This window comes from Morone saxatilis, unplaced genomic scaffold, assembly GCF_004916995.1.
Source record: "Morone saxatilis isolate NCDOM2014 unplaced genomic scaffold, NCSU_SB_2.0 Contig24, whole genome shotgun sequence".
In the NCBI taxonomy this organism is placed as follows: domain Eukaryota; kingdom Metazoa; phylum Chordata; class Actinopteri; family Moronidae; genus Morone; species Morone saxatilis.
Window position 1 is genome coordinate 8,740,237 of NW_023339807.1, and position 18,244 is coordinate 8,758,480.

General features: G+C 39.9%; 1 protein-coding gene across 1 annotated transcript in view; it reads left to right on the plus strand.

The window, feature by feature from the left end:
- LOC118336585 (CUB and sushi domain-containing protein 3-like) overlaps nt 1-18,244 on the plus strand; it is a 219,214-nt gene that overhangs the window by 162,492 nt on the left and 38,478 nt on the right. Inside the window, exons 47-56 of the mRNA XM_035673258.1 lie at nt 672-860; nt 1,240-1,398; nt 2,698-2,886; nt 5,119-5,304; nt 6,134-6,328; nt 7,484-7,657; nt 9,318-9,491; nt 10,233-10,406; nt 13,116-13,301; nt 14,663-14,836. Of these exons, the coding sequence (XP_035529151.1) occupies nt 672-860; nt 1,240-1,398; nt 2,698-2,886; nt 5,119-5,304; nt 6,134-6,328; nt 7,484-7,657; nt 9,318-9,491; nt 10,233-10,406; nt 13,116-13,301; nt 14,663-14,836 (1,800 nt within the window). The remainder of the gene's footprint in view (nt 1-671; nt 861-1,239; nt 1,399-2,697; nt 2,887-5,118; nt 5,305-6,133; nt 6,329-7,483; nt 7,658-9,317; nt 9,492-10,232; nt 10,407-13,115; nt 13,302-14,662; nt 14,837-18,244) is intronic.

The following is an 18,244-nucleotide window of genomic DNA, read 5'->3' on the forward strand; positions in this document are numbered from 1 at the left end:
TATTCATACTGCTTTGTGTTACAACTTTCCTACTGCCTTTTTTTCTTGATATATGTCCGATTGTTTCCAGTGACCTTTTTATCAGGAACAGTTGTTCGCATTAACCTTTTATATGCGTCATGTTTCTTCACTAGTGGCCCAGGAGAGAAACTTCTGTTACCAGCAGAAAAGGAAAAGAAAGAAACAAGAACTGTCATTATTTCAGACATGCCAACCTACAGGAAATGAAGGGAATGGTCTGAGCTGATACACATGAACTCACACACACAAGAAACACGCACAGCCTTACACACATCCCATTTTTCCATACAAAGTAAGCTGTCTCACCTACTGAGTATTATCATTTGATAGATTGATATCAGAGGAGGCTGGTGACAATAGCAGACTCACCAGCTCAGCCCTTAGGTGCAATATCAGTCTGGCTGAAATGTAATTGTTTCAGGACTAGTTATTTTTTCAATGTAATTTCTGCTGTCAGAGAAAAGGGAAGGCCACTTTTTCCTTGCCTCATCTGGCCTTTTGTCTAATTCTGCCTTCCATTCCTTGTCCTCTTTTTTTTTTCTGCCTCCACTGACTTTTGCCATCTCCCTCTTTCAAAATTTTCTGTTGTTCCTTCTCAGTCTCTTTGTCTCTAATGCCTCCTTGCCCTTATCTTGATTCTGTTCTCCCAGTCCAATGTCCAGCCCATGAAGTGCGTTTTGACTCAACTGGGGTGATCTTGAGTCCAGGCTACCCTGAAAACTACCCCAATCTCCAGATGTGCTCCTGGCTGATTAACGTAGAGAAGGGTTACAACATCACACTGCACTTTGAACTCTTCCAGACAGAAAAGGAGTTTGACATCTTGGAAATATTTGATGGTGGGTTCTGCTGAAATTTCTGCATTTGTGTTCTTTGGTTAAAATTTAGTGAGCAAGATAAAAAAAATATTACTTAACTGAAGTTATTGATGTGTTCGTCTCGTTTTATGACTTTTAGTGCTTTTTGGTAAAACATTCATACTTTCTTATTCTTTTGTTTTCCACCACTATACGAATTCATTGATGCGGGATCTTTGTTCAGTAAAATTAATCTTTCAATCAATGTGTGAAGTCCTCACTAGCATATCTGTAATTCCAAAAAATAATTAAATACACTTCCACATCTATCCACATTAATGCTTGTTATTGACGTGGATCATTTTCTGTAACACTGTGTGTGTGTGTGTGTGTGTGTGTGTGTGTCTATCTCTGTGTTCAGGTCCCAACATTTACAGCCAGAGCATGGCATCACTCAGCGGTGACATTGAAACACCCTTTAGCCTGACCACCACAGGTCACCAGCTCCTGCTGCGCTGGTCCTCTGACCACGGCACCAATCGTCGCGGCTACCACATCAGATACGTGGGTGAGTATCAAAGTATGTATCCAGCTTATAATCATATTCTCCTTTTATTGGTGATATTTGAATATATTTAATCTTTGAAATTCAGAAAAGTGGTAAAAGTCATGGGCTCACAATTCATGCATTTATATTTTAGGCACTGTGTAGAAACACTTTAATTGAACCAGTAATAAGACCAAATAAGGGCAAATATTCATTGAATCTTCTCTGCTGCAGCTCCTGTATATTACTGTGGATCCAACGTGACCCCATGACTTTTATCACAGCGTGCTGGGATTGTTTCAGGGCATTATTTATTGAGTTTTTAATATCAGTTCATTTACAAAAATACTGGAATTGATAATGGCTCACAATAGGAGATGTTTTCACACGCAAAAACCATGAGGAAAGAAGAAAGTCACTGGAAGGCTTCCATGCTGTTTTGCGCTCCTTAATTTAAAAAGGTTTTAAATTCTTAATTGGCTCTTTTAATAAAGCAAGTGGTGCTAAGCAAGAGCAGCATTTGGGAATCTTTTTCCATTTGAGATGCATCAGTAATAATGAAAAAAGCACAAAGACATTATTTTTTCATGTTGTGTCTCTCCATTATATTTAATACACTAGAGTGTTACACTGAAAGCAAGTCAGTGTGATGAATTTTGTAAAGAAAACTACTCCTTGACTTGATTGACTTGAACAGGAGCTGACTTAAACTTCAGAGTGTGTTTTTCATCTTAAATCCCTGCTATCTTCCAGCCATGCTGATTTGAAGGAATGTTTGACAGCATTTGTGAAGCACACAGCCCTCCCCGTCTCCATTGGCTATTCAGTGTTCATATTCTGGAAATCAAATTTACCTTCTTTGTGTTCGATGGGCTGTAAGATGAGGGAGAGTAAGGCTACGGAACAAATAACTGGAGGATGAACCAGTATTGCATGTGTTAAAGCAAATTGAATATGTGCGTGCCCATAGGCCAGTAATAATGTGATTTTGAGGACTTCCTTTGCTGTGTGGCACACAGCCCGAGTGCTAAGTAGATGTGACACTCCTCAGGCATTTTCCCTCATTATCTTTCTGCATTTAAAATGGAGTCTTACTGTGACTAAAAATGTACACCTGAGTCTTTCTCAAGAGGAGCTTTGTTAATGCCTCTCATCCTTTTCTCTTTTCTCTTCTTTATCTGTCTTTTTGGCTGTTAATATGTGCTGTTCTCTATCCTCTTTTCTTGACTTCATTCTCACCTTCTCTACTGTTTTTCTCTCCTCTCCTTTTCCTTGCCACTCATTTCCCCTCCTCTCCCCTGTTCCTTTATTCTTACATCTATTCTATTATAGCAATGTACTGCAGTACCCCAGACTCCCCACAACACGGCTTTGTAGTGAGCCAGACCGGGGGTCATCTTAACAGCATGGTGCGCTGGGCCTGCGACAGGGGGTACAAGCTGATCGGAAAGGGCACAGCTGTGTGCAAGAAGACCACCTATGGCTACTACGCCTGGGACGCGCCAGTTCCCGCGTGTCAAGGTGAGCACAACTGCCTTGGCAGCCTTTTATTTCTAACTTCAGCCTGACTCTTTTTGTGTTCTTCTGGTCACTGCCTCTGCCCTATGCTCAGCAGGCAGACAGGCAGGTGCTTAAGGCACCCAAGTGTCTCAGCTCGAGCTCTATTCCTGTGTTGTTAGCAGCTGAACTGAATCCAGCCTGATTGAGAGCCAGTGCCCTGTCAGGTGGAAAGGGAACAGAAATCAATCCTCCCTTCTTCTGTCAATTTCTACTTCTTCAAATTACTTTGGCTAACTCGCCATTAGCATGCAGTGTCTGCTGCTGTTGGGTCTCACTCAACTAATTGGGTTCTTTGATGCACACATGTGAAATGTGTGCATTTACGTGTGGACATGATTGCATGCACTAGCACTGACACACTCACGCAGCAGCAAACAGCAACAGATGGTGTGCTCAATTGCATTTTATCATGATGCAGTGAAATCAAAATTTGTATGTCATATACTTTAAAAAGATTTAAAAACACTTCACACCTGTGATTAATTCTGTCAGTTTGGTAACTACACACAGCCTTTCCAAAGCTCATAAACTCAATCAGGGCTGCAAATGAACTAATATATTCATACAGATGCTGTCCTGCTATCCGCTAGATGGTGGAGATTACATTACAGTTTGTTTAATCCCTCATTCTTTCCAATCCATATTGCATGATATGTTGACAATGTACAGTGAATTAATCTGTCTGTGTTCTCATGCATTGACCTAAAGTAATGTTTCAGGCCCACTGATCGACGAACTCTTCCAACGTCAAAAGTTTCCATCTGCAGTTTAGAGCAGTGTTTAGTTCTTCTGATTAGTATCTGTTAGATTGTAACTCAACAAATGAATGTTGATTGATTCTCTCTTGGGGTGGTGAGATTCAATGTAATCGCCCCAGGCCATATTTGCAGACTCCTACTTTTGATGTTTCACAGTGTGCAGCTACCATTGCTGCTCTATTTTATGATGTGTGTGTGTTTTTGCATACCTTTCCCATTTTGTGTGGCCCTGCAGATGTTGGTTTCTCCACTCAATTCACTGCCTCTGTCTTGACTCTGATGATAAACACCTTGAAACCTACTAGCTTGAGCTTTCTGTCTGGGTTAAGCTCTAAGGCCATAGTAACCCAGATTCAGTCTGTGTAGGGGCAAGGACACAGTGCTGTGTGGGAGTTTTTCTGTTTGCAAGTGCTTCATACTTCTTGGTGTGAAGAGTTACTGTTGAAACTAGTTGCTTGCACTAGTCACCATAATGAATGTTTTCAAATTACCCACTGAAAAATGAAAAGAATAGAATAAAATATCATCCCAAAAATCTCTATTTTTCGGTTGAATAGCTACTTAAAAAGTCAGTACAGTAACTTTATTTACATGAAAATATCCTAAAACTTTGCAATACAACTTAAAATTTGATAACCTCTCAGCAGTGTGTTACTACAGCAGTGGACTACTTCCACTCTGAAGTGGCTGGATACGTTTTTCCTCAAGGGGCCAATCCTATATGTAATAATTGTATGTATGTCTCCTCTTGGATTAAGTTGCCTGTAATATACATAGTATAAACAGACATGACACAATCATTCCTATGTAATGATAATACGCATTAGGTGGGTGTAAAGGCTTAATAATGCCTAAAAGGTTGACTGTGGCAGTAGGCGTACTGTTTTGCAATTTAGGAAATGTTGGGCTTGTTGTAGAGGGAAAAGCACAGGTACAACTTATTTCCTTATTGATGGCTCAGTTCCATTAAGTGCTCAGTAGGCCATTTCAGCTAGCATGCACGATACCAGAGCTCCGGTACTGGCTCAATTGAATGCAGTGATTGTTAATATTATTAATTACACCTGTGCTTTCCCTGCTGTGACATGTCCAAAGTGTCTGCCATGAATAAGGTCTATTGTAAGAATTCTGCAGCAGTGTGTTGAGCAAGTATTTCCCTTTGGGTTTTTACTTACTAAAACTGTAACCATTTGAAAGAAAAATAACAAAGAAACAAATAGTTGCTTGCCTAAATTGAAAACCTAACATTGCTTGTGTACCACAAAGGGGTTGCACTCCCAACGCTCGTGAAAGTACAAACATATGTACAAAAATAAGTCTGTTCAGTGAATGCCTGCCATTCCTGTGTTTACCAGGCGTCTCTCTGCAAATCTCTCTAGTATGTGTCTTGTACTTCGCATAAACATGTCGACAATTGTCCTCTTGCCGCCTGCAGCTGTGTCATGCGGTGTGCCCATTGCGCCGGTGAACGGAGGTGTGCTCGCTGCTGATTACTCCGTAGGCACACGGGTGACCTACTTTTGCAACAGCGGCTACCGGCTCTCCTCCAAAGAGCTGACGACCACAGTCTGCCAGCCAGACGGCACCTGGAGCAACCACAACAAGATACCTCGATGCATCGGTGAGTAGAGGATGTTGGGGGAGGAGGCAAGATGTAGAGGAGAAGGGAGAGTGATAACAGAGTAACTGTGAGAACCTATAGCACGGTTGAGCATTGGGAAAGGAGAAGTTGAGAGATGAGGACAGGAAAGAGTTATTGCGAAGACAATTGATTTAGGAATTTTGACAGCTGCATTGGATAGTGTTTTAAAAAATCCTCTTGATAAATTATATACCGAACAGTTTTAACAAGATGCTGTACTGTAATGGAAGGTGTCATGAAATACGGACAGTAGTCCCAACAGTGGTTTCATTACAAAAACACCAACTTGTTGGGTAATGATGATGGACAAATGGATGAAAAAGAGAATAATAGTCAAGAGGAAATCTGTAGCTGGCTCTGGGGTGAATGTTATACATGCCAGTGTAAATCCTCTAAGTCTGAAAGTCAGTGTAACAAATGATTGACAACATTGTTTTCTATTGAGACCATTGTATATTCCCAGCTGTATATGTGTCTCACAGCAAAAAGGGAAACAGTGTTTGTTTTGAAACTCATTTGGTTTTAGAGAATGCCAATTCATAAACAACTTTGTTGTGGAAGAACATTTGTGTACCCTAACTGCAGAAAAGTTGCTATTTTCATTTTACATGGATGGGTTTATTCTACTGATTAAAATGTCCCCTTGCAATTATTTCCTCTACACTGTTGGTTTGTTACATATGGTTGTGGTTTAAGACTTAGCAGTGTGTGTACAAGGGATAAGAGAAGAAATTGAAGACAGTCCATTTGAATAATCCAAAACTAACAATGTCCACTCCCCACCGAATCCCTTCCTTTTTTTTGGCAGTCATCATGTGCCCTAGTCTCAGCTCATTCTCTCTGGACCATGGGAAATGGAGGATTGTCAACGGTTCGCACTATGAGTATGGAACTAAAATAATATTCACCTGCAACCCTGGATATTATCGTGTTGGCCCCGCTCACATCCAGTGCCTGGCCAATGGGGTTTGGAGCTGGAGGAGCGAGAGGCCTCGATGCAGAAGTGAGTAACTTCTGCTGTAGCAACACATAAAATCAATACACTTGTAGATCACACAAGTTAAAAAATGCAGTTCACTTGAAATTTTTACTCAACCACAAAGATGTTCCCAGAAATTATACCTGCTTTATCTCCATTTTGTCATTAACATGACACATTACACATCAGTGGATGCACGCATGAAGAATATAGTAAGGGTGCTCTGATTTATCATTCACCGATCATAATGGCCGATATTCATATTAGTTTGATAGTGGTGATGAATGCTGATCAGAAGAGCCGATCAGCTGACAGAAGGTTATTCAGTCTTTGACACAGATAGATTTACTTGGGCAGGCCGCCCGGTATATTAACGGTCAAGGACTCGTTTTAGTATTTCGCAGAGAAACAGAGAGAGACACATTATCTGGTGGATGTAGGGTGTAGGTGTAGTAAACATAAGGCTTTAAATAGACACGTATAAATAAATAGACATATTGGGCTTCTAGTGATCAGTCATCAACCTCATAAACCCTGATTGGAGGACCCTTAGAATATAGTCCCATCCCACACACCCACACACGTGTTTCATTAGTTTCATAGAAAAGAGAGAATAGAAAGGAACTGAACATTGTTATCCAGCAAAATTAAAAATGTATGTCCTGCCTCGCCTCAGGTACACTAGATTCATAGATTGTAACATTACCAGACTTGAAGAATCAATACCTTATTCATATCTCACTTAATCAGCATGCTTTTGTAGTATTCACTATTTCCGCCTTAGCCTAGGTTAGATATTGTTTATTATAGGAATGGGAAATAAAAGCTTTTCTATGCTGCCATGGAAACTACTTTTTGAAAAGCAAAAGAACTGAATAACCTGTGTAATGGCAAAAGGAGATGCCAGCCAGCATGATGAAAGATGTTGGGACAAAGGCAAACATCATTATTATCCTCACCATGAAATAGTTCAGGTCACTCTTTTATCGCATTAAGGTCGGTAAGATGAGTGTAAATGACTGTGCTGTCCCATTGACTCTGAAGATGTAAGCCAACTTCTGTCTCCTCTTTCTTTCTGTTTGTTCCCTCTCACTCACTCTCCTTGTGTCTTGTTCTTTCATTCCCTGCCTCCTCCATCTCCTTCCTCTTCTTTTTACTATCCTCTTCATCTTATTGCAGTCATTTCCTGTAGCGATCTGCCCACTCCTCCTAATGGGAAGAAAATTGGGACCCAAACTACCTTTGGAGCATCAGCCATTTTCAGCTGTAACCTTGGCTATGTTTTAAGTGGATCTACAGTTAGAGAGTGTCTTCTGTCCGGCCTTTGGAGTGGGACAGAGACTCACTGCCTGGGTAAGCAGGGTCTAAATGTTCTCTTTAACTTTATAAAGGACAGTTTTGACCTGGGTCAAACACTGCTGGTGATACGTCCAGACAGAATATGAGCTTTTTTGGCTGGGGCCAACATGCCCCGAATAGAACCAGATGGGGAAGCAGAGGGTGGCTTTAATAGTTTCTGTTGCCAAATGTGTATGACCAATTACTGTAAATATTTAGAAAGATAGAATTTTTTGTCATATGGTTCTGACATCATGCTGCCACTTTATATTTCCCTTTGAGCTGGCACACATCAGACTCTTTCAGACATTATAGAGCATAAAAAAAGGTTGTGCAAATGCGCAATCACATTTGGCAGCTACCTTTAGATGATTGGAGCACGGTGGTGTACAGTAAAGCCTCCGCATCAGTGGGATTTGGTGTTTCTAAGATGTTAAATGTGAGTGAGCAGCTACAGAGCCACAGCTGGCCTAGAACTATGAGGTACTTGCCAAGCTATACCAGCACAATTTGAGCTGCTGTTAAGATATATAAACAAGAAAATATGCTAAAGCTTAGCTTACCACAGCTCATCACAGCTCTATGCTGTAGAAGAAAATGAGACGCACGTAATTATTTGAGACGCATTCAAATCCACACAGCAGCAGCAAGTGACGGTTGCTCTGGCAGATGCATTAGTCCGTTTATCAACCCTGTGGCACCAGCACTCCAAGCTCTGCTCCAGAGTGGTACAGTTCATTAAAAGAAGGGCACCTCTCTCTTGTTTAGTAATATGACTGTCATGGTTAACATAGCCAAGGACCTCTTGGTTTAGTCACCTACTTCAGCACTATCTTCATTGAATCAGGCTCCTCTCAACTTGAGTGTGATAATAAAATGCTTGGCTGCGTTTCTGGGTGCAGGAGTGAATTAGGGAAATCAGACTCACAGTCAGTGGCAATTTCCCAGGTTTTAAGTGGCAGTGGAAATCTCAGCAAGATTCCTCCTCTATGAAAGGGATTTATTGTAGCTGAAAGTAATACGATTACGTGCATGAGCGTATTGCACAGATTTTGAGGAGTTTCACACGCGTCTCTCTGTCTACTGTAGATGAGAAAAGCGTTATCACTACAAGTGAAGCTGAAGCCAGTATGAATTTAGAAATAATAATTTAGAGATAATGAGCTAAAAAATGCTTTCCAAATCCAATATGTTTCATGAATACACTAACTAATTTTGTTTGCCAGTATTATAATTCCAAGACCTTTCAAATCACCAGTTTCCTCATTTTATTTTATAATACAGTTGTCAAAATGCAAAGTTATTCAAACGTGATAACACAATCAAAATTGTGTTTCTACCCTGTAACTGTCGTCCATTAGTTCAGTGGGCACCACTGCAGGCTATTATTCTCAAACACTAGAAACTTGAACTTAAGTATTGCACTACGTGAATGATTGACTGAGATAATGCAGTGTGATTTGTAATGCAAAAACTGGCCCTCTACATTGGCTACAACTGAAGATTATTCTGACAAGAGAGGGTTATAAACAAAGTGTTACAGGATGTGCTGTCCTTGTCACGGTCAAGTTTCCGGTAAAGAAATTCACAATCTTGAGAAATGGGTATAAACATTAAGCAAACGGAAATAATAAAACATGTTTACAGTACTGTAGGGTATTTTTCTTTCCTACAGCTGGTCACTGTGGTGTTCCAGAGCAGATCGTTAATGGGCAGGTGATCGGGGAAAACTTTGGCTATAGAGACACAGTGGTTTACCAGTGCAACCCTGGATTCAGGCTCATTGGCTCCTCAGTACGAATCTGCCAGCAGGATCACAGCTGGTCCGGACAGCTCCCAGTTTGTATCTGTAAGTACTTTAACTCCATTTCTAACTGCCTGATTGACTGCAGGAGGGATTGACTGCAGGAGGGATTGTTTGTTTGTGTGTGTGTGTGTGTGTGTGTGTGTGTGTGAGGGTGCATTTATGTGACAAAGAAAACCCACTTGGTTATTTCAGAACTCCATAGACACTACTGTTGAGATGGAAAAGAGCCGGTGGCGATAGTTGTTTTTTTCAGTCCTGGATTTTAATTTGATAAATTTTTAAGGAAGCCTTGAATAGCTAAATTAAACATGATGATTTGATTGCATTGTTAAAATAAATCAATAAATAAAAATGTTTTTAGCATTCTTTAAACTTTAAATCACTGTTGTGCAATTCCCAAAGCTCCATGCTCCTTTAGTTTGAGAAGCGCACAAGTCAATAGTCGATGCATATCCTCATAATGCGATTCTCAATCTGATCTTCACCTACTGATGCAATATGCTGTGTACCCTTTGCCAATCAATTATGTCTTGATTCTTTATCCTCCCGTCTTCTGAGGTTAATTATATGATAATGATATTCCTATGATAGGTGTCACTGTACGTCACCTATCGATCATTGTTATTGATTTTTCACTTTCTCCCTTATTTTCTCTGTCTCTCTCTTTCCACAAACTCTCTATCTTTCTCACCCCCCTTCCCTTTGTTGCTGCTGTTTGTTCTCCATACTCCCCTTTACCTCCTCCTTTATGACACTTACCTGTGTGTTGTGTGTCAACCTCAGCTGTCACATGTGGCCACCCTGGTAGTCCTATCTATGGCCGCACCACAGGCGATGGCTTTAACTACAATGACATGGTGCGCTTCTCCTGCAACAAAGGCTACACCCTGGAAGGACCCTCGACAGCCCAGTGCCAAGCCAACCGCCAGTGGAGCCAGCAGCCACCAACATGCAGAGGTTAGGTCTAGCTACAGGGCTCCTGCAGAATGGATAAATGATTGGCAGCTAGGCTGAAGTATCAGAAGGATGCAGATGCAATGTGACAGTTGAACTAAAAAGCTGCTTGTCTCTGCCAGCACGTTTAGCTAGGGCTCAGACCACAAACATTGCCTAAGGAGGCAAGACAGTTAAGAATGAAAAGCAAGAATTGGGAACCAGAAGATGCATCATATTTATATGCATTAACCATCTGCAATGAGGATTTCTGAAGAGGGAAGAGGCTGTAGTGTTTGGATGTTTGGTTACGGAAGCCACCTCTGTCTAACTCTGCTGCCCTGGAATCAGGCTACCCATCAGAAGGGCAGGTAGCTGCCAGCGAGCAGAAGTAGGATCCAGCCAAAGTGTTGGAACAGACAGAAATGGCTTTTTGCAGGTGCTTTGTGATGGTTCAGGAATCAGAAGCTAGGATGACCACAAGTATTCAGCAGCCAGCAGATGTATCATGATCATTCAGAAATCAGCAGCCAGTGACCGCCAGCATTCACAGGCATAGACACAGAAGCAGAATGGATAGAAATAGTGTTCACATATCTATTGATTTGAATGGGAAAAATCACTAATCTGTTTCACCTTCTCTGGGAAGAGCATACATCTGGTAACAACATCTGGAGCCCTGGCCTCAGAGCGAAAGTGGGGAAACAGCAATAATAAGCTTGCAGCATAATGTATGGAAAGGGGAGAGTAAATGGGGATTTGTTTCAACAGTTATACTGCCAGAGAGGCTTACTGCAGGGAGAGATTACTTTTTAAGGCAAGAAAGCTCAGAGTGCATTTACTCAAAAGACATCTTACTGGGACTGTCGGGTGGTGACTGTGTCTTAGTTGTGTCCAATTTTAGTTTGCTCAGGTTAGGCTCATTAGTGGTGTGTTTACAATTGCCAGCAATCCAGGCATTTTACAAGTATTTTCCACCATTTACATTATGGTGCTCAAAGTAAATGGAAACAGACAATAGATGTAGTGTGCTGTATGATATAACCTTGGAAATACTTGGGTGGAAAAAAGAGAGTTTTTTCTATTTTTGCCTTAAAAATGCTTCAAGCTTTAGACAGATATTCATTGCAGTGTGTTGAAATATCGTAAATGTAGGTAAACATGATCTTAAACAGCTTAAAATGTCTATAAAACATGGTAACTGATCCGGAAGCAATCATTAAAACATTACATTAAAGAAATTAATTAGATCCAGTTGGTCTTTAATTGGTCTGATACCTCTGGAATCTACTCAGCCCATGCTAGATTTGCTAGATTTGCCAGACGTTGCCCTTTTAAAAATATGACTCCTCTTGGCATGAATTTTGTTGGCATTCAGATGTGAAGAGACACAGTTTTCATTATTGTGAATAGCACCGTAGAGACAGACCTGGTAAAAGATCAAAAGAATAAAATCATATTAAACTGTCATGACTCCCTTTGTCAAAATATGTCTGTTTGTTCCCACTAAAGTTTGCTCACATTAAGCCAGCTTTTTTGCATATTTGCATTATTGATTAAATTTGATGTCGCTCTGAACTTAATTTCACCCTCATTTACTTTCAGCTGTTTAAACCACCTTGCCAGCAGTGTGGATTGGAGACTTCAACTGCTCCTAAAATGGATGCTTGTGAATTGGTGACAGTAGATGTGCCTTTGGTTCTGTAGTTTTGAGGAGGAATCATTAGTTGTTATTATTATTGACTATGCTTAAATATAGCCTGGACTCACTTGTCTCCCTGTTTGTAGAATAAACAGAAAAGGCCGCTGATCAGGTCATATTAACAGTTCTATTATTAACTCACAAGTGAACATGCTGACAGATAGCATTTATGCAAATGAGGCTCCAACCAAAGAAAAAAGACTGCAAAGCTTCCAGGAAAGAAAAGTCAGATCCCCAGTGGTGATACTGGGTGGAGTTAATCAGGCAGAATGCCACATAACTATTATTTGTTGTCTTGTTTTTTACATGCCATGTTGGGGTAAAATTACTCATGACAGAATATAACTTGATACATACAGTATACATGACTACAGTAGATGTAATTCAGGCAAAGGCAATTACAAAAACCTATCACACATAAATAAACAAAATATTATGACAGTATTATGTACTGTTAAGAATCACTGTAAATTATGTTTTATCCCCTGCTGTGCAGTGGTGCGATATGCACTGTGAATATTTAGTGCCATGGCAACCTTATGGTCAGAGATGATACAGTATTTATTAGATGGGTTTGGAAACGCTTCCAAGAAGTAACTGTTCACTTTGGCTCAAGTAAACATTACTATCCTGTACTGCACATAAATAATGAATTGACATTGTTGCTAAAAACCACAAAGAACTGATGTCTTTGTAATCATTAACTAACACAAAGAGCTTATAAATAAGGTAGTAAATCCACAAATAGACATTATTAGACTGCACTCAGGGCAACAAAAATATTGGGTCAGGGGCAAGCACTTCTTTCAACCTTTAGTTCAACAAGTAATCATGTGTGCAGTTCCGACAGTAATTTGCCTGGAATATCATTGAAAACGTTCAGAAAATATCCTTGCAGCTATAAACATTAATTGGACTGCTGTCAGTATTCTACTGTCTGCATTCTCCCATTATGATTGAACTAATTGAATAATTCATTGTGACATAACTGTGATTTTTTTTGCTTTTTTTCCCTTTTCTTTTTCAACCAGTGGTAAACTGCACTGATCCAGGTATCCCTGCCAATTCTATCCGAGAGAGTAAGATTGAGCATGGTAACTTCACTTTTGGCAGCGTGGTCTTCTACGACTGTAACCCGGGATATTACCTGTTTGGCTCATCCGTGCTCACCTGCCAGCCGGTGGGCCATTGGGACAAACCACTACCAGAATGCATCGGTACAGTGTTTACTTTTAATATTACGTGGACAGTCAACTGGCAAATCATTTAATAATTTATAAGCATAATTATTATTATTTATGTTTATCTTTCTGTCTCCTGTCCACTTTTCAGTGCATGTGTGCATGTTGTGCAAAAGTTAAATATTAATTAATACATTAAGAGATGCAAGGACTTAAGAGAGATGTTTCACTTTCAATTGAGTGTCCACAACCTTGTTTGTGTCCTCAATTGCTTCTATAGTTTAGATGTCGCTAAATCTTGTGACTGAGAGCATCTGTGTAATGTTCGATGCCCCAGTGGCTTATGGTTATGTTGCACTGTGCCTAATTGAGAAATGGGGAAACTGTCATAGGAGCAGTTGTTCAGGCTATAGCTAATGTTCCCTCTAAACCAAGTGCTCAAATTATAACAACAACTATCTATGAACTGTAGGGGTTATCTGAGGTTGTAATGTTGCTCTCAAACACCTGGCTCACCATGCACTCTACTTTTGTGTTAGGCCGCCAACAGTAATGACCTATTTGTAGTGAAATTATCTAAAGTAAACCTCTACATTTTGCACAGAGGCTCAGAAAGCACTTAATTTCATGGTAGAGAGATGACGCACAGCATTTATTTTATCAAACAGAATAGTAATTAAAGAGATACACAGGAGTGTCTGTCTCAAATGTTTATTCACGGCTCCAGGCATCGCTGACTATTTGTTAAGAACTTAGCTTTACAAAATTACAGAAACTTAGTTTGTATTATGAGACTAAGCTGATTAAATGACAGCTCCCCCAAACATACATTGAGGTCAAAAGAATAATAAAGTAGCAGAAAAAGTGATGTCCCAAATTAGAGTTGAGTCCTTAAAACAATCAAGTGAGCATTTGATTAACTGTATAAACAATAGTACAATTTCATTCATTTATGAAAAAATATTATGACAATAAAGTAATCGTCAGCAGGCCAGGCAAAGTAATCTCATCAAATGGTTCTCTTTCAACACAACAGTATTAATACTAGAAAACAGTGTGGCATCTCACCAGCACCAGTAGCAATGTGAGTGGTGATTTCATCTAGTGTGTTGAGGCCTGCCACATGTCTTTTTCACAGAAAGCATTTTGGCATGTCACAGTACGACACGCACAGGTGTAAATAATACAATTATTGATGGCTGAATGCCATTTAGCTGCTTCTGTTTTGGGGTATTGTGCATGCTGGCTCACTATCACACTCACAGTACACTTGAATGGAACTGAGCCACTGTTAATGTGATGCGTAACACCTTAGCTTTTCCTTCTATGTCAAAATGTCTGCTGTGAAAAAGGCCTATTTATAATCTTATTTCCTCTCCTCACTCTATGTCATGCAGAGGTGGACTGCGGCCACCCAGGTACACCTCCCAACGGAGTGATGAGCGGGGAGAAGTTTACCTTTGGCTCCACAGTGCGCTATTCCTGCTCTGGGGACCGCCAGCTCATAGGAGACTCATCACTCACCTGTCAACTGAACGGACACTGGAGTGGTCCACTGCCCCACTGCTCAGGTACACAAGCACACACTGCACACACCCACGCAATGAAACACAAGTCTCTCTCTTCTATTCTCTCTCTTATGATATCAGTATCATGTGGGCTAGTAGCTGTTTGATTTGTGGAGTATTCTTTCATTTACAGTCTGTGCTTCCTACACAGAGGTTCTCTAAATTAATGGAAAGGGTTGTGTTTAAAGGTTCAGTTCACCCCAATAACAAAATGAGATATTTTCACAATTACCTCTAGTGACAGGCACAGATATCATTTTAGTTTTATTTGAAATAGGCTTTGACATATCCATGTCTGAGATTACTGCCATTACCCGAGTACCATAGCATTTAATTGAATTTTGTGTTCAAAGCATTATAAAACGATGGCCCTAATACTAATACACACACACACACACACACACAGACACACACACACACACACACACACAGTCAACAGGTAGTAGTAGGGAACTCCAATGAAAACTGTTCATAGTTAATTCCAAGTTCCATTGTATAGAGTGCCACAGTGGTGAAGTACCTAGTAGGAGTACTGGCATTAATTGGATTAATTTGGTTAGTCTATGTGAAGTTCCGAAAAAACACAGCACAATAATTATCAGCCCACTGAGCGAATTCACTACCCTCAAAGTAGAGCTCTGTGGAGCTCTTACAGGATTTTTAATGGTATGAACATGCCAAAATATTTGCCCATTATTGACCTTACATTCCCCATCTTCTCAAAGCAGTTCACCATTTCATGTTTTACAAGAGACACTCTTGTGGTTTGTCTGATGTATCTCGCATTTGGTTGCAAAAGTAAACTGACGATGACGGACCAGTAATAAATAACAAATAACCCAAACAATAACCCTTACCCATCATTCCTCTTTGATTCAGTGACAAGTAGTTATGACTTCATGCCTCAGCCAAAGAATGTGTGGAAGCAAATGTTGCTTCCTGCGTAAAACAATCAATCGAGTGAGAAATATCACCCCTGACATAACCTAAATGCAAAGTTTTAACTGAACTTTTTGTGTCCAATACATTTAGTTGCAGACTCTTCTGTTGACATTTCCTGAAAACCTGAAAAAGTGTCTTACAGTGTATGTCTGCACAACTACAATCTTCCACCCTTAATCCCCTCTGTGCTCTTCCCTCCCATCACACTTAAGCATTCCTGACCATTTAAGTGGATTCTCTTTACTGAATGTTCACTTGGTTTGTTCAACTCACTGACCCAGAAGTAATGTTTGTAAGCAGACTTGTATGAGAGTGTTTTTTTCTTCTACTGTAAATGGGAGTGCGAACTCTACTCACTTTCAATATTTTGTATTTACTCAGACAGTTGGAAAGTTGCGAGGTAGTAGAGAAGTTAAATTCCTAGGATAGTAAGGAGATACACATGATTGCAGAGGCTCAAATCTATCTCCCAGACAAAGTTTCCATTAATTTATTTGTTCTTAGTTTTGCAAAATGGAGGAATCAACACAGAGGTGTGGTGGATTATTTCTCTTTGTTTGTGCCTGCATAATTATCTGCTGTGTACAGCCTAATAGCAGTTTTTAGCCCTGAAATTATAGCCATAGAGTCTAATAAAGCATGTAATTGTAATGCTATGGTCCAAAAATGAGTGTTGCAAAGTATTTTTCTTCTTTTATCACCTAGTCTTTAAAAGCAATTTGCCATCTATTGTTGAGATGATTTGATCAGCACCCTGCTGTTGTGACAAACGAGCCTCTTGGAAAGTGATGATTTGCAATTTTGTATTATATTTCATACCATCACTCACTCTGAGCTGGGTATCACCAACATGAGCTCCGTCTGTTTTTCTGAAGAAATCCAGCTAATAAATGCTGCTTTAATCCGGGCAAAAAAACCCATTTAATAAATACATTTGAAAAACTAGATTCAGTGCATTTAATTTAACTTGTCCAAAACCTTATCAACACATCACTTAAAAAGTGAGACAAGTGAAGCCAACATGAATCAGTTCCCAAGTATTTAAATTGTCAAAGAGCAATTGCTGTTTAGAGAGTAAACCCCTGTGGAGGAATTTGTGCATCAGAATAAGAGTCCTGAGTCAGTGACCACAGGATTTAATCATAATAAATGACGCTGTGACTGAGAAAAAAGGATGTTGAGTGCTGAGGTGAGCTATAGCAGAGAATTTTGATTATATGTAATCCGATCACAATAATGCAACTTCAGTTTGTTTTTGTAGTCATACAGCAGCATGCCTATAACATATGCTAATGACAAAATATATGGTTTTGGCCTTTTTTAAACACTATAAAGGGAATAGAGGCAGTTTTGTTTTGATGACCGATCAGTAATTGTATGAGCATACAACTTGCAGGTGTGGTAGTACAGAAATGACATAGTATAGACTTTTAGTGACATCTAGCACTCAGATAATATTGATATTGATGTTGGTTATAGATGATGGTAATTAGTGTAAATGCATTGTCCTCACATTGTCACACAGGATTATACTGCATCAGTGCTTCTAATTAACTATGAAATCAGCCACTTATAATGGAAAGAAGACACCTTTGTAGATCATTTGTTCATCACTAAGAGGCTTGATGAATTCAGACCCATGGCAGTAAACATCTGTTACAGCTGGAGCAGAAATTAGAACCACAACACAGCTGGAGCTCAGTTGTTGCTTACAAGAGCTAAAGTTGCGATGCAGCAAATGCCTGGAGAGTTTTAAATTAGCGAAAGTGTACATTTTAGCACCTAGTTTTCACAGGCACATTAGCAAAAACTTCAGATGTGATGTAATTAGTACTGCAGTGTTAGCAAGATAGATGAGCTATCTGGAAAGTGTTAATGTATGTTTAAATATTTGTATTTCTTTTTTTTTTAATTCCCTGTATCATGTCCCTTCACTAAGTCTAAGCCTTTCTTAGATTCGTCTGCAATGATTTTAAAGCTTATTTGCAGAAAAGTTGCTCCATGGTCTATATAAACCTTTATCTGCAGGACTACAAAGTTGCACATTTAAATCATGTTTTGTGTGTTCATCACTTATAGCAACCATATAATTTTGGCTATGAATTCCTCAGAAGTCCAGCCCATCATCAGGAACAGTTCTCATCCATGCATCCATCCATGCATCCACCCTTCCTGTCATCGGTCCTCTTTTGTTAATTAGTAAGAGAGGGCTTAAAACTGCTTGCCAAGCCATTCCCCTTTTGTCCTCGTCCATTGCATGGCTAAGTTGAAGGCCTTATTATTTCCTCACAAAGGAAGCCTGGTGAACGGACATTAACTCAGATTCAAACCAAATCCACCACCATCCCAATTAGCAAGATTATAGCTGTCACAGTGCATGCCGAGCCGGGCTGCCTCACCTAACCGAAGGAGACTAATGAAGTACCGACAGCTGCTGTAAGACATGCACGCATATATATATATATATAT